Source organism: Sebastes fasciatus, chromosome 12 (assembly GCF_043250625.1).
Source record: "Sebastes fasciatus isolate fSebFas1 chromosome 12, fSebFas1.pri, whole genome shotgun sequence".
In the NCBI taxonomy this organism is placed as follows: Eukaryota; Metazoa; Chordata; class Actinopteri; order Perciformes; family Sebastidae; genus Sebastes; species Sebastes fasciatus.
The window spans coordinates 23920506-23936932 of NC_133806.1; the positions used below are offsets into that span (position 1 = coordinate 23920506).

Here is a 16427-nt window from a genome sequence, read left to right on the forward strand (position 1 = left end):
AGAATTACCAACAATGACATCTTATCACCATTAAAAGTTGATATAGCAGGTGTGTGAGCAAACAGCTGCCTGTTTACACATGCAGCAGTCAGGGGCCAGCATTTGTTTGAAGTTGTGTGGGCCATGACACCTTTCACTTTAACATAAAAATAGTGATTAGAGCAGGTTTAAACTGGCATTTGTATGTGCCCTCCTTATATGTTTTCTCTTTCTCCTGAGATGCTCAGTCAGGGGTTCTAAAGTTAAAGGTCCTATATTATAAAAAAGTGAGATTTTCATGTTTTTTTTATTATAAAGCAGGCTTGAGTCCTATATAAATACTCTGAAAGTATTGAAACACTCAATCCACAGGGAGATACACACAGCCCGTATTCAGAAACTCTGCATTTGAAACAAGCCGTCAGGATTTCTGCCCATTTGTGATGTCACGAATATACAATATTTAGACCCTTGACACAATTTTAAAGGTAAACATTCTAAATGTGTCCCAGTTTATTCCTGGTTGCTGTGTGTGTGAATGTCATCAGCTGACAGGAAGTACACATGGACCCAAGCTGTTGCCTAGCAACGCAATTCTGTTGCAATTCCGTCAAAATGCGCTAAAACGGAGCGTTTTAAGACAGAGGGTAAATACAGGCATATTCAGGCAGACAGTATGAGGAAAATAAAGTTTTTTTTTAACATTACAGCATGTAAACATGTTCTAGTAGAAACACAAAATTCTGAAAAAGTATGAACCTGAAAATGAGCATAATATGGGACCTTTAAGCATTAGGGCATTCTATCTGATAATGAGGTATACAAGTAAACTTGACTTGTGTGCTGCAATAACAAACACCTTTTTTCTATCAATTATTTGTATTCATTATTATTATTAGCATTATATGTCATATCATAACATGATGAAACAAAAAGAAAAATAGGATTTAAGAAATAGCCTAATCCTAACCTCCCGTCTGAGCTCAGTCTGCAACGGAGTGCAGCACATAAACTGCTACCAGCACCAAGGCTATAACAGCATTTCAACACCTATGACATCTTGTGTCTGGGCTTTACTCTTAAGTCATTTCTCAACAAGTCCCAAAACAAAATCACCATGGTCATAATCCTCGGGGCTTCAGAGAGAGAGAGGGAGGGAGGAGAAGAAGAGTGTGAGAAGAGAGAGATATATAGAGTTAAAAGTAGGGAGGAGGGAGGGCATCTATGTATTTGGTGCTGTCATAGAAAAATGCTGTGAGAAAGAGAGGGAGTGAGCCAGAGGGAGAGGTGTGGATATAGAGAGAGAGAAAAAGGGGTTTTCCTCCTCCATGTCAACCACCTCTCTGTAGTTGATTTATAGTTGGTCAGCTGTGGGCACTGTGTTAGTCTGTCTGCTTGAGTTTGTGTGTGTAGACACTGTATTACTGAATAAATGTTGGCCACCTCAGCAGTTTTTTTGTTTTTTTCACAAGCAATTGTCTGCAAGACGTTCAGAGATGCAAAACAGTTTTATTAATATTAATTAATGCCAGTTTGCTGACAAAAGCAACACCACAAACACACACAGAGTCAGATTACTCTTCCAAGTTTCTGGAATGCACTGTCATCAGCCACTTTGCACCCCTGTCAAGTTAAAACTCAATCTTTTGGAGAAGAAAGATTTGCATCATGTAACTGAACCCTGACAGCGATCAGTGGGTTTCACTGTTGTGTCAACATTTAATATTAATGACTGCGGGGCAGGAAGACACATATGAATGTGTAGTGAAAAAAGATTCTCTATGAAACGGGGCTGTCAAAGTTAACGCGATACTCCAGTGTTAATTTCTTTGTCATTAACATAACTTTCGATTTTAAAGGTTGTCGTGTAATTAATGCTCCAAACTTACGCAAATTTTTGGCGAGAAAAACTGTCATGACCATTTTCAAAGGGGTCCCTTGACCTCTGACCTCAAGATTTCTGAATGAAAATGGGTTCTATGTGTACCCACGAGTCTCCCCTTTACAGACATGCCCACTTTATGATAATCACATGCAGTTTGGGGGCAAGTCATAGTCAAGTCAACACACTGACACGGCATGTTATGATTTGAGCATATATTTTTTATGCTAAATGCAGTACCTGTGAGAGTTTTTGGACAATATTTGTCATTGTTTTGTGTCGTTAATTGATTTCCAGTAATAAATATATATACATTTGCATAAAGCAAGCATATTTGCCCACTCCCATGTTGATAAGAGTGTTAAATACTTGACAAATCTCCCTTTGAACAGATAAAAATGTGCGGATAATTTGCGATTAATCGCGATTAACTGTGAACAATCGTGCAATTAATCGCGACTAAATGTTTTAATCGATTGACAGCCCTACTATGAAATAATGAAATGATGAAGTATCGTACAGTACTGTTTTATTGTCATTACTATTACCTGGAAATGTGAGTTAGCCCTGTGATAAATAGTTTTTGTATTACTCTTCAAATATTAATATCTTATTTCACTACCTAGGCTTTAAAATAATAATTTATTGCTTTAGTGACTTATACTTAGACAGCAAATGTATCACTCTGTATAATTTGCTACAGCATCTTAACAAAGAAAAAAAGAAGAGGAAAAAATCACACAAGAAGTAAGGGATTAAGAGGATGAAGCATTTTGTTTATGCAAAGATAGGGATTAGACAAAGGCTTCCTGTAGATAACAAAGGTGAATCGAGACAAATCTGGCAACATCCAAAGTGTTACCTAACCCACGTCAGGTAACAGTGGAGATTATCTGTCAGAGAGAGACAGGAAGAGAGAAAGCATGCCCGACACTCCCCTTTCCACTTTAAAGAAACTATGCTATCTCTGACTGCATCTGTTTGGAGAGATTTGGCTCTTTAGCCTCGAGGCTACGCTCGGAAGGTTCATCTGAAGTTACAGGGTTATTATCTTTCCATCAGGATGCACCTACAACAATCCCTGCATGTGTAGTTGTTTCCTCTCAGCTATTCAGAATCATCAGGCTGTGGATGACTTGCTGCCACAGTAATATAGGGATCATTGTGGAGCACAGCAAACTGGGGCATTTATCTCACAATCCATTTATTTATTTATTTATTGTAAAAGCTTTTCACATTCATGACTAAATTACATCAAAAGTGTCAATTTGAAAACTTTTTTTGTTTTTGTTGTTTTTTTTTATGTGTAGACACTCTTTGATTTCATATCTGGAACTTGACATTCCCATATTTATATGTTTTTGTCTAATTGTAAACCAAATGGGAAGCAGCCAGTGTGTGTGTGTGTGTGTGTGTGTGTGTGTGTGTGTGTGTGTGTGTGAGAGAGAGAGAGAGAGAGAGAGAGAGAGAGAGAGAGAGAGAGAGATAACACTGTACAACAGTACCCTCTGCTGACTGCATACAGAAATTTGACACACAATACACAACCCTGTTTCATTCAGAAGGTAACAGGTAACGTTAGTGGGACAGCTCACCTTCCCGATTGAAAGGTCTCTTTCAGGTTTCAAAAGACGAGTTCCCTGACCGGGAATCGAACCCGGGCCGCGGCGGTGAGAGCGCCGAATCCTAACCACTAGACCACCAGGGACTGATACAGAGCGAGCAAAATCTTATGTATTTATAATTGTATATGGGGGTGAAGGTGACACTGCCCCCTACTGGCGGGTATACGATGTAGCGCATTCTGTATCATGGCAACGCCCCCATTTGTCATAAAGAGCTGCCTGAAGAGTTGCCTGAAGCAAAATCCAGCGTATTTCGGCTGACAAAAAATATCAAATATGCAACTGAATATCTGTTTTAATCACAATAAATTGAATGCATTACCAGAATATGGAAATGCTTATAAAGTGGAGAGAAATATTTAATTTTAAGTCAACAGGCATTTCACTAAGCTACCCCTGTGGGGTCCTAGCTGGGGTCCTTGGTCCAACGTGGGAGACACGAAAAACAGTGAGGTTTATTTTGAACCTGAGGAGTTAGTGTCCCCGGGACATGGTCCGGCTATTGATTTAACATAACATAACCGCAGTGAGTGTCTCGGTGGAGTCTGTGTTATCATGATGCCGGGGGACAGTCTGTCTAAGACGGCAGCGATAGCCGCGGAGGCGACGGTGGGAAACTGTCACAACTGCTCTGTTCTGCACCAGGTCAGTGACTGCTTCTACACAGACTGTCAACTAACAACAAGCAGCGTGTTTTAGCGTCTTTGTACACTGATATGTTTGTTGTTGTTTTGTTTCTTCCCGTCTCTTTATTTATTACAGAACTTGGCCGAATATGTGGCGTCGTTTCTGGCACTGAAACAGAAGATAACGGTCTCTGAGTGAGTAACTTATAGTGAAATAATAATAGTAGCCATGGTAACATGGTCTACAAATAACAGTTAGCTAGCCCCTAGACACCAGAAATATCATAATATCATAACACCGCTCAGGAAACAAACACCTTTTAAGATAAGATAAGGTAAGATAAATTAACCTTTATTAATCCCAGAGGGAAATTCAGGTGTCAAAGCAGCAACATCAGCAAACAGAGTGAAACACTGGAGAGGTAAAGGTATACAACAATTATAAAAACAATAATAGAGATATCAAAGATACAGAGTGAATGGGTGAGCATAGTGTGTACAGTATGTCAATAAATAAATGTAATATGTACATATGTGCAGTCTATAAAGTAGTATATAGTGTAAAGTAAGTGTAAAGTGCGCCACATCTCTGCAGAGCCCGCAGGTAACCGGTGTAAACTAGCTCAATTTAAAGGTCCCATATTATGCTAATTTTCAGGTTCATACTTGTATTTTTTGTTTCTACTAGAACATTTTTACATATTTTAATGTTAAAAAAAAACGTTGTTGTTTGAAACGCTCCGTTTTAGTGCATTGCAATAGCATTGCGTCGCTAGGCAACAGTTTGGGTCCATGTTTACTTCCTTGTCAGCTGATGTTATTCACATACACTGGAACACATTTAGAATGTTTATGATTAAAACTGTGTAATGGTGTAAATACTGTATATTTGTGACATCACAAATGGACAGAAATCCTAACGGCTTGTTTCAGACGCACAATTTTTGTATACGGGCTGTGTGTCGTTCTCAGTATATTGAGCGTTTTGATAGTTTAACAGTATTTATATAGCACTTAAACCTGCTTTATAATATAAAAGACGTGAAAATCTCACTTGTTGCAATATAATAATAATAATACATTTTATTTGGTGGCGCCTTTCTGGACACCTAATATGGGACCTTTAATACTAATAATCTGTGCTTACTAATTATTGTTATTTGTTCCCTAACGTTTCTTAACATATGGGAATATGTCTTAGTGAAACACTAAAAAACTAATTGAAGAGATAAACTGCTAAGTTTTAACCTTATAACCATGTGAATTTGAAATTCTTTACTAAATATAGCATAGTAGTAACACATCAATATCAAGACTATTATGTGACTGGAAGCTAGTTACTCTTTTTTCCCCCAACTGGCTAGCTGTATATACATTTATAACATAAATTAAAGTTTCATTTCATCAATGAAAAAATCCTCAAATCACTGTGTTTGTAGTTTCTAAATATTTTAAAGGGAATATTTAACAACTGAAATTGACCCTGGCTCAACAGAGTGACTCCATGGTGCTATGTTCATTATCTTTAGTTTATGTAGTATGCAGTTTATGAAGAATACATGCACACAGACAATATGTTCTTTCATGTTGCATGCAACTGGATTTAACACATTCCTGTCCATGTTCATGTTTTCTTTTGCAGTGACTCAATCAGGTTTCAACAACAGCTGGAAGAGCTGCAGATCAGATTGGAGAAAAAGACGGCAGATTATGAATCTGTGCAAGCAGAACTGGAAGAAAAGAAGGTTTGCCCATTTTCTGTAGACTCTCATTTAAAGGATATTCCTTCTGATTGCAATCATGTATCTCTCTCCTAATGGTGCTACAACATCAAATCTGCCCAACTCTGACTAAGTTTCCCTGACCTTTTCATAATATTCCCACTGTGTTTTTTTTTCTTTTATAGGATGCTCTTAAGAGCTATGGACAGATGTCTGAAGAGATGGAAAAATTGAAGCTGCAAAACAGTAGGACGATGGCAGAGTAAGAGATAATTATGACGGAGCAGATAATGATATTATAATGCTATCATCTTTATGGTAAAATGTTAACTATTGTTTTTTTCACATCCGTCAGGAATAACAAGCTTGAAGACAAGCTAAGGGATGTGAAAGGTACTTAGCATTCATTTACATGCTGTAACTTTTACCAGTGAAGAGTTGCATAACTTGTAAATAATAGTCTGTTAAACATGTGATAAATGCACCCCTGATTTGTTTGCAATTTGTTTTTTCAACGTCTTAGAACTGACGGTAACACAGTCACTTGAAAATGCCAAGCTGAAGAGGGAAAAGGCCGCAGTAGAAAATGATTTGCTGGAAACACAGGTAAGTAAAAAAAAAAAAAGAAGAAAAGTGCTCTCTGAATACACTTGAGTCATTTGAATTTGCTATAATCTCATAACTGACAATGAATGAGAACCATTGGTCTCAGGAGAGGCTTTTTATATATTTAGCCTAAATGTAGCTCAGGAAACTTCATAATCTTTGTAAATTTTAATTTTCACCTCTTCAGACATCTTTGAAGAAATCTCAGGCACAAGCAGATCAAGTTGAAAGACTGATAGAGGAGAACACCAGGACAACAAGCATGTAAGAACTTACACTTGCTCTACAGATGTGGTTTCTTAAATGCGACATTAATGAGGGTCATGTCTTTCTCTCTCCTGGTGCGTCTTTTTATGTTATTTGTTTTGAAACCGTGGTGAACTTTATGTTACATAATGATTATTCATTGTTTATCATTATCATCATGTTTGTGAGAAAATCATGTAAAACAAATTTAAGGAAAATAAAATAAAAGGTCCTATGTTGTTTTGTCATCAACAGTAAGGACAACCTTGAAAATAAAGTCAGACTGCTCGAAGGTTGGTATTGAAAATTGGATTTCCCACAACGTAAAAGGATGACAACACTTGTTTGTTGGTTTAGTTATACATATTTTTTTGTCCTTATTTCAGACTCAGTTTGCAAACAGACTCATCGAATATCGCAACTGACCAAAGAGAAGTTCATGCTAGAGAGAAATATCGATGACCTCCAGGTGCAGTAATGACCTTTTATAGACGACAAACTGGTGGAAGTATTTTTTTAAATAATGATGAACTGACCTTTCTTTGTGTGTAACTTCAATTCATTTGCAGGTGAGACTGATGAAACTGGAAAGAGAAAGGAATAAAGGTAAACAAGTTAACAGCTTCATTTATAAATACAGTGTTACAAAGAATGCTTATTTGCTGTGGTCAGATCTTTCCTCAAGCAGTTAGCTTTTCAGTAAACTTTCTTCCAAATGTCCAAACATTTTAGCCTTAAGTTTCAAAGGCCCTAACATAAAGGAAGTTCATTTGATCAATGAAACAGCAGCGACTCGTTCTGACATAAAATTACACTTAGGTTCAAATTTAATCGATTTCTGAATTTTGTCTTGACAGAATTTAGGAGCACATCAAGTCAAGCAAGTGCACCTGAGGAGCCTAAAGTTGACAAAGGTATGCAGTCAGCTTCATTTATTCTGTATTACATTAATTTGAGGAGCTAATCACATGCACCCTAAAAGCAGACTGTTATAGGTTTTACTTCTGCAGCATGTGATTGTTTGTGTCTGTTTTTCAGAAAGGTTCCAGGTGCTGCTACAGGATTTGTGGGCATGTGTGGAACCTCAGCAGCAGCACTCTGCAAACCTGCTGCATTCACCTGGTGAGGCATCAAAAAGCTGTCTTGTCTTTTGAATACTTTTTCTAATTTTGTGTGTATTTCTTTCACCATTTTGCGCATTTATATCAATCCTCTCTTTTATTTTTGTAATTTCAGAGTCCAGGTTTAAGCAGGTTTTACCCTCCTCCCCGCAAAACAGACTGCACTCTCATCTGAACAACGCCTCTCAGTCTGCCTCTCCCAACATCAGTGAATCCCACAGCTACCCCATGCAGACAAAAGCCCCTTTTACACAGTTAAAACCTCCTCCTCATGGGCAGAAAGCCATCAAGCGGCAAGCATCGCCACAGTCGACAGGTGCCAAGAAGCAAACGAACACTCCCAAAATGAGCAAGCAATTGTTCAAGGAACTCAAAACTGAAGAGTCATCTACTGACGTGGGCAGCTCTAAAGTATCTGTTGGGGATATAATGGCGTTATTCAAACCAATGCTTCCCTGCATTTCACCACTACTAGATTTGGTGAGAATTCACGTTATGTGTCATGCAAATGCTTTTTTTTAAATTACTGACTAATATGCAGCCTTCCCTGTTTTTCTTTATGATGTTAAGATAGTGCAAGTTACTGTGTTGCTATCTCTTTAAATAATAGATGTAGATCAAGATGCTGTTAGTTAGTTTGTTTATCCTAAAATATTTACTTCATTTGATAGTATTTTTTAATTCAAAACTGAACAAAGTACTCTATGGATAGTGTGATTGTGAATTGAATTATGATTAATTGAGAACACACAAAACTTGATTTTCCTTGTATAACTTGTTTGTGAATATACATGTGATTTAGTGTTTTAAAAAATTACAGATTGGGTCTTTTTTAGTACAGCACAACTTTGTCACACCAAAGCTCCTGTAATGTAATTCCAAAGTGGTCAATTAAGCACTTAAATCTGTGCTTTCTTCTTTCTGTCTTTCAGTACACAGAGATGGAACCGATGGAGACCAGCGATGGGGAAAAGGAAAACCATCCCAAAATCTGTGATGACTCTGTTCTTCATCAACAAGAAGAGTCCTTACCCATCACAACATCAGTAACAAGCCACTGTCCAAAATCTTCTGCACTACCAATAAAGGAGAAGGTGGACTTGCCAGTGGTCACAACGCAGGAAGTGGAACCCGTTTCCAATGAAAATGAATCCAAAGACTTGGGACAAAATGAGTCGAGCGGCGATACTGAAATGAAGGGCAAAAGCAGCACAGACGGTGAGGAACTGCATCTTCAACAAGACGTGCAGACTCAGCAAGAGCCAGCAACTGTGCATTTAGTGTCAACATCATCTACTTCTTCCACATCAGACATAACAATTTTGGTTGAGGTCGTCTCGTTAACTACTGAAAGTCAAGAGCCATCCTGCAGTGTGAATCCCGGTAGCGGTGGTGCCAACAGCATCTCTGAAAGTGAAAAGACGAAGGAAGATCAGTCGGCGACTGTTACAAAGATGGATGTCGACACAAGCCCCAGTGATGTTACTGGTGCTAAAACAGTCACTCCCGATGGTGGAGAGTCACCCAGAGGGACTGATGCAACTGTAATCTCTGGAGAAACAGGCGATGTACAGCAAGTTACTTTCTCCGCTACTTCCTCAACATTCATTGACTCTGTCAGAGATGCTGAGGTTACAAATACGGAAAATGGTTCAGAAGTGGGAAAAAGTCATAAGGACTCTTGTGGTCTGGGACAGGCCAGTCAAGATGCTGCAGTACTTAAACCCCAGGAGAATAAAGGCTGTCTCGGCAAGGACACGGATGTGCCAGACGATAACCCCTGTTTGTCTGACGCCGTCATCGGTGACGGCATCAGTAGTGTCTCAAATGAAAAAGTTGAAGAGAAACTTGAAAGTGATGCAGCCATAAAACCTCGCGGGGAGGAAGATGGGAATGAAGCGCAAGGAACTGAAGGAGTTGATGTAGCAGACTCTCCCTCAGAGTCAAATGGTGACAATAGACCCGCGTCTCCTCACAAGTCTCCACTGTTGAAGATGGATCACGACGAATGTCACGCTGACCAGGAATCTGGTCAAGCAAATGTCGAAACGCCTTCAAAAAAGGATGTTGACATGGAGACATTGAACAGTGAAATACCAGCAGATCCTGGGACTTCCCTTTCTGGCTCCCCAGAGACTGTTAACTGGGAATCTATGAAAGAAAATATGCATTCTGTGTGCAGGCAGTTGAGTCCTTCATGTCTATTACCCAGTTTAGAATTGCAGGCTTTGGTAACACACCGAAGCCCAGAAAAATGTAACATCGACGCTAACATTGAACACATTTCAACGAACAAAGAAACTCTACAGCCTGTACCCAATTTAGAGGAAGAACGTGCCATTGAAAAGGATGTTGTCGAAGACGTGCTTCAGGACAGCATAGACGCAAGTAACCGTAAAGGGAGCAATTATAACTTTCGCTCTGTTAGGTCTGCTACCTCATTAAAGAGCGCTGCTGCCACAAATGGGCAAAATAAACATGTGGAGTCATGTACAGTAGTGCTTGAAAAACTAAGCCCACATGTGATCGTAGAGGAAGAAGCTAGCCCAGTGGCAGGTCCAACTACAGCTCAACCACCAAATTGCATAGGCCAAGTTTTCTCTGAAATGGGCCCACCACTTCCTCGTCTCCTAACCCCGCTGAGGACACCTCCAAAGGCGGGCAAATCGATCAATCCAAGGCAGGCTATTGGGAAACTCTCATTTCCCTCGCCCATGGAGAGACTGGCTTCGCCTACCACGCCTGTCGATGCCCAGCAGCTGAGTTCCTCATCTCTAAACAGTCCGCTCCCTCCAAACGGAGTCCCCTCATCACCACTCCAGTTCGGCTCTGCCACTCCAAAACACGCCGTGCCCGTCCCAGGTCGCTTGCCCCCGACGGCGATGCATCCTTCCCCGTCGTCTTCCTCCAGTCCATCTCAGGAAAACTCCATGAGGATCCTTGACACCATGTACCCAGAGCTCTCTGCCAACGCCCGAACTCTGAGCATTCTCCGAGGCAACTTCGGCCTCGGCATCTGTTCGTCGGAGAGCGGAACATTACCCACAACAACTGACAGCCAGACGTCTTGCTTTAAAACTATTAACTCCACTCCAACGGCCTTCACCAAGACTGAGAAGAGAGGGAAAAAAAGATTGCCCTACAGTTCGCCTCAGCCTAAAAGCAGCAAATTTCTCAGGCTTGATAACTGCTCTCCTACTGTCAGTCGCAAACAGATGCCTTCCTCCTCCTCAAACAGCGGAGAGGAGGCCTTCTCACCCCAGACTCCGAGGCCCAGACTGCTCGAAAATGAGACAACCTGTCCATCCATGGAAAGTGGAGAGCCTGCAGAGCAAAATCTCATAGTTGGCTATTTAAAGAAGGTTGAAAACCAGTGTTTTGATCTGTTGCCTGTGATCAAGAGCCACCTGTTTGTTGGTAACCTGCCTAAAAAGCCTGTCTTGAGAGACGAGGAGAAGGAGGTTATCTCCGAGATCTGCCAAAGCAGCTTGGTGAGTATACTAGTTTATTGGGCTTATGTTTTGAATGGCTCTTTCCCATTAGTACTTATGTTGTGAATACCCCTCTTTGGTAACTCGCTTATGGTTTAATAAAGAAAAGAGAGACCCATATATCAGCAGGCGGTCTTTGTATGAAGGAAGTAAAGATGTTAATGTAACAACAATGGTTCAAATAAAGCAAGCGACTCTTTTGTAGCTTCCTGACAAAAAAAAGTATATAGACCTTTTCAAACTTGGACAACATGAAGATTTTAAATGGGCTCCTTCGTTTTTCCTGCTCCAATCATTAATGCAGTAGCTGACATGAAGTAAACTTGGACCAAAGAATGGGTAATGAAAAGGTCTATATGTAAAGACAAACGTCTGCCAATAACTCATAAGATGAAGTGTGTTGTTTTCAAAAGTCTGTGTGTCCATGTGCAATGAACTTATGTGCATGTTTTCTCACTTTTCAGCTTAACGCAGATGATATGATTTTGGCCATCCTGAACAAGCTGAAAGCAGAGAAAGGAGATCTCGGCATAAACTACATGCAGGCCCTCTGTAGAGTTCACACAGGGATCTGTAGACAGAAGAGAGACTGGGAGAAGGCTCACATCCTGGCCCACAGCCTCCTCACTGAAGGTTAGACATTTGTGTCATAACTGTATTTCTTAAAGGCCTCAACCGCACAAGTATTTTAACTTGTTGAGGTTATTTACGCCTTTTACCTGAACTGCGAAGACTCTTTGTTGCACATACATTTTCATTTTCATCCAAAGCCATTGTACTTACCACATAAGGCACCACTTAAGCTTTAATTTGTTTAATGCTTTTTCTTTCTTATTGTGTCTTCCCTGTAGATTTTCCAGACGCTGCTAAGCTGATTTTGTTCATGGTGACAACATGGCCCAGTGTTCTCTCACACAGTAGTTCTCTGTGCCAGGCAATACATACTGTCACCAAACTGAAAGCAGAAGAAAGCGTCCTCGGCTGTCTTTCAGCATTCCTCGGTTGGGAGAAGGTGAAGTATTTGTAGAGATGGGGTTCTGCATTTGTTATGCTGCATTTCTTATTTTACTCAAATCTAGCTTGTCTAGTGCACATCCTCTGACTTTCAATGGCAGTGACATTGCCTTTTTATTAATTCCCTTTGAATTTTAAACACTTTTGATGTCATTTTTGCTTTATATACTGTTTTATTTCTAACCTGTGTGACCTTAGTTTAGAGTAAGTTCATTGGCTTTATCACATCATCTCTTCTTTCCCATTTGTATCCTCTCAAATGAAGTAGAATGAGCCCTCTAACACCTCATCTCCCTATATCGTTGCAGAGTCCTCCCTGTGACATCGACGAGCTGATCTCCAGATCACTGTCTGATATCCGGTCCGGGTCGAGCCTGTCGTTCAACAAACACAGTCGGTACGGGCATGACCTGGGGACTGAGGCTTGGCAGCATGTCTCAACACTGCAACTCCTTTGTACACACAAGACGTGGAAATGGACCTTTGACTATTTCTTGAGGTATGTTACTTTTTCTAACTTCAAGCTACGGTGCTTAATGATGTCATTTAATTCACAGTTGTCATCCAAACTAAATCTAAACTGGAATGGCACTCGGAGAGCGCAGACCTCCGCCAAGCTGCCCGAGTAAGATAAGCGGCATCAGTTACACTGCGCATGTCCTAAAGCCTGTGGTTTTAATGCACAGGTTGACCGGAGTTATTAAAAAAAAATCCCCGAAGCCGGATCGCCACCAAAATCGAATGGATTGTTCATTGTGCCACACCCCACCCCTCCAAAAAATGTCATTCAAATCCATAACAGACTTTTGGAGTAATTCTCCAAACCAACAAACCATCAAACCAACAAACCAGCTCTAGTGAAAACATAACCTCCTTCCTAGGCCTTTGGCCTTGGTGGACGTCATAATCTTTGTAAAGTTTGGTTAAAGAAATTACCCATTTTTGTAAGCAAGCATCCTGTCTAATCCTCTGCTAATCTGTTCATTTTGCTTTGACAGCAAGGAATTGTGGCCATTAATGAACACTTGGGTGATGCAGCCCAGAGATCAACAAGCCCCGGTCTCTGATGTGACCGTCGCCACTGTACTCCGACTCATAGGTCAGTTGGTTTGTTCATTTGCTTAAGTGTTAAACATAACCTGAAGTGATGTGTAATTAAATGATTGCCACCAAGGAACAGTTGAGAATGTCATCGTCTTTTTGTTTTAAATAGGACGCCTCGGTCAACTGGGAATCAAAGAGAGGTGTGTTTCAGGTGCGGTAACGGTTGCCAACGTCATCAACGCGTTTGGCAGGCATGGACAGACTGAAGGTATGAAATATGAGAAACACTGGTGAATACAGAACGATTCAGTTTGTCTGTAACTAATACACATCCTCTATTGTGGGCGGAGAGTGCTGCCAATTTCCCCCAGACATGCCTTTCATTGATTATGACTTTTGAAACACAAATCGGATGTTTATCTTTTTCATGTGTGGGGACACAACTACGTACCTGTGTATTTAAGCAGATTCCAGTGTTTACATCTCACCCTGGCATTTTAAAGTGTATTTGAGTGTTTGTATTTATTTGTCATAATTGTGCCAAATAAATTAAAGGGGACCTATTATGCTTATTTTCAGGTTCAAACTTGTATTTGGGGTTCCTACTAGAACATGTTTTAATGTTCAAAAAACGCTTTACTTTTCTCATACCGGCTGTGCTGCAGCACCTCTTTTCACCCTCTGTCTGAAACGCTGTGTTTGAGCTCATTAACCCCGCCCTCTCCAAAAGCCCAATCCGCTCTGATTGGTCAGCTGGTCTGCTGTTATGATTGGTCAACCGAACCAAATTCTTCGGACTAGCTCGAAACTAGCTTTGAGGGCATGCCAACTAGCCGCTCAGCAAAATGTGTTACTTGGTGACATCACCATGTTACGGAAGAAAAGGCGGGACCTCAGGCAAGGTGTTTCAGGCAGTTCAGGAGCAGTGTTTCTGTGGGGGGAGTAACTCCTTTTGGCGTGGATTATGTGCTTTGTAACTTTGCAGATCTTTTACATGCACAAAAAACTATATAACGCACTAAATGAAAGGGAAAAAGCCCAAAAGCATAGTAGGTCCCCTTTTAAAAAAAAAAAAAAATTAGAATGGTCTGACATCCTGATGTGAAATAGAAAAGGACATCCAGCAGGTGTATTTCCATTAAGAGGTCTAATCTCGTCATGTCTTCTCTCCCCAGGCGTGCCATGGGAGGTCCAGTTAGCAGCCATCTACTGCGTCTACGACCTGTCTCCCTGCAACCCCAAACAAGCCCTGGACGCCCTGGCAGGATGGAGAGGAGAAACGTCTCAGAGCGTCCCTCCTGCCATTACTAGCTGCATCAACCAGTTAGCTTCTGTCTGCAGGCAGGTCAAGAGCTAATTGTGACACGCATGCTGTACAAATCCCCATGAACATGCATGTCGGTCTGTACCTATTTTAAAGACCGGGGTGAAGGAAAATCCCACAATGCACCTCAAAGTTAATTTGACCTTACTGACTGGCACTGTTTACCGTTTGGGCACATGAACAGTTACAAATGGGTTTTGTGTCAAAGACGGTTTAAGAGAGTCAAACATTTTAGTTGTTTGTTTTGTTCTTTTATGTGCACTTCTACTTTAAAATGAATACATCATTTAAATGTGCTCTGATTTTGTAGCAAATGTTTCCACAATTATTATTGTTAGAGACATGGAAAATTTGTTTTTTCTAAAATTTTAAGCTGTCCAGACCCTGTAATAAATGTACTGGCATAACTCCCTTGCCTTTTTGTTGCTGTACTCAGGTATTGTTCTGAAATATTGTAAAAATATGTACATGTGTTCTGGTTTAACTGTGGCGCTGCTGTATATGTTTCTTCATTCAAGTGTTTGTAAATATGAGGTATCTGTGTTTGTACGAAAGCGCAAAATAAGATTGCCACAGTAAATGTTTTGTACAGTTTAAAGTTTCAGAGGTTATTTAACTTTTTCAAATTAAAATTTCTACATATTGAACCTAATCATGTCTGTTTTGGTGCATTCTCTCCTCATCTGCCTTAATGAAATTGCCCTCAGGGGTTACGAATTAATTATACTGAACTAATAATATGCATCTTTCAGCTATATGAGAATAAGTCATTTACAAACCGCTATTTCTGGAAAGAAAATTGATTATTTATGCCTTACAGCTCACAGTCATTTACCACAATATCAACAGCCACAAAAAAAAGTGTTGATAAAGCAGCAGCGACTAACGATCCAGCCAAATTGCCCCAACTATCCCGTTTTATCCTCCTATCCGGTCTGATGGTGAAAAGTGGTCTAACACATTAAAGCTACAATTTCCGGGGCTAGCTGGCCTTCAAAATAAAATCCCAAAACGCATTTGAAACATTACATTTGAACTATTCTACCTAATACACTATGTTACTGACATGTAAAATTATATGAATACATTTTCATTAAAATAAATTAATAACAATTGTTAATTAATTAATAATAATTTAGTTAATATTTAAAAGAAACACGGTAATGAGAGGGAGTTTGAAATAAGTCCTCAAACTGGGAGGGTTGCACTTCTTTTCAACAACCTCTATCAGCAATTTCTAGTTATATTGCAGAGGTAGAAAGTGCTTCTCAATTGTTTTTTTCTTTTCTTTAATTGTGATTATGCAAGAATCTTTTTGACAGATATTAGTAATAGACTATATACAGTATTCATCTAAAATGGCATATTATTAGTGGTTGTTATTAGTGAGATAATGTTTGTAAAGATGCTGGTGGTGGTAACCTCTGTTTATGGCAAAAGCTTTAAAAAATTTACAAATTAACACACATTGAGACAAATGCACATAATGTGAAAAGAAAGGGAAAATAGCAATAGTTTGTGAATAATGTATTTGCACAAATATATTTGTACTCCTTTGTAATTGTGTCTCTGGTGTATTTTTGTACATGATCTTTCAGAAAAAAATAATTAATTCAATAGTTAATTCAATAGTTTAGTTTCCCATTTGTTCGGCCTGTGTATGTTTTTTTTCTTCTTCTTTTAGTTTAATGGCAATTTGCAACCATTACTTATTCACCTTATTATTTTTATATATATATACAAACAAC

The 16427-nt window shown here is 39.7% G+C and overlaps 1 protein-coding gene and 1 non-coding gene across 2 annotated transcripts; one reads left to right on the forward strand and one right to left on the reverse strand.

Annotated features, from left to right (window-relative positions):
• Positions 1-3497: 3497 nt before the first annotated feature.
• Positions 3498-3569, reverse strand: trnae-cuc (transfer RNA glutamic acid (anticodon CUC)). The gene has a single exon. It is a non-coding gene; the product is annotated as a tRNA-Glu (tRNA).
• Positions 3570-3911: 342 nt separating this feature from the next.
• On the forward strand, positions 3912-15331 carry ice1 (KIAA0947-like (H. sapiens)). Its single transcript, XM_074654224.1, has 20 exons — positions 3912-4131; positions 4249-4307; positions 5755-5857; positions 6019-6095; positions 6189-6226; positions 6357-6439; positions 6627-6703; positions 6941-6978; positions 7072-7154; positions 7255-7291; positions 7543-7599; positions 7724-7807; positions 7922-8286; positions 8739-11297; positions 11762-11930; positions 12149-12309; positions 12620-12810; positions 13310-13410; positions 13525-13623; positions 14531-15331. The coding sequence occupies exons 1-20, from the start codon at positions 4042-4044 to the stop codon at positions 14710-14712; spliced, it is 4653 nt and encodes a 1550-aa protein (XP_074510325.1). The 5' UTR covers positions 3912-4041; the 3' UTR covers positions 14713-15331.
• The last annotated feature ends 1096 nt before the right edge of the window (positions 15332-16427 follow it).

What these genes read in the sequence shown, in the direction of transcription:
- ice1 (XM_074654224.1), top strand. Translation starts at nt 4,042, where the DNA reads ATGATGCCGGGGGACAGTCTGTCTAAGACGGCAGCGATAGCCGCGGAG. An exon ending in CATTCCTCGGTTGGGAGAAG is followed by an intron (nt 12,310 to 12,619) that starts GTGAAGTATTTG and finishes ATATCGTTGCAG; the next exon opens with AGTCCTCCCTGTGACATCGA. An exon ending in CACTGTACTCCGACTCATAG is followed by an intron (nt 13,411 to 13,524) that starts GTCAGTTGGTTT and finishes TGTTTTAAATAG; the next exon opens with GACGCCTCGGTCAACTGGGA.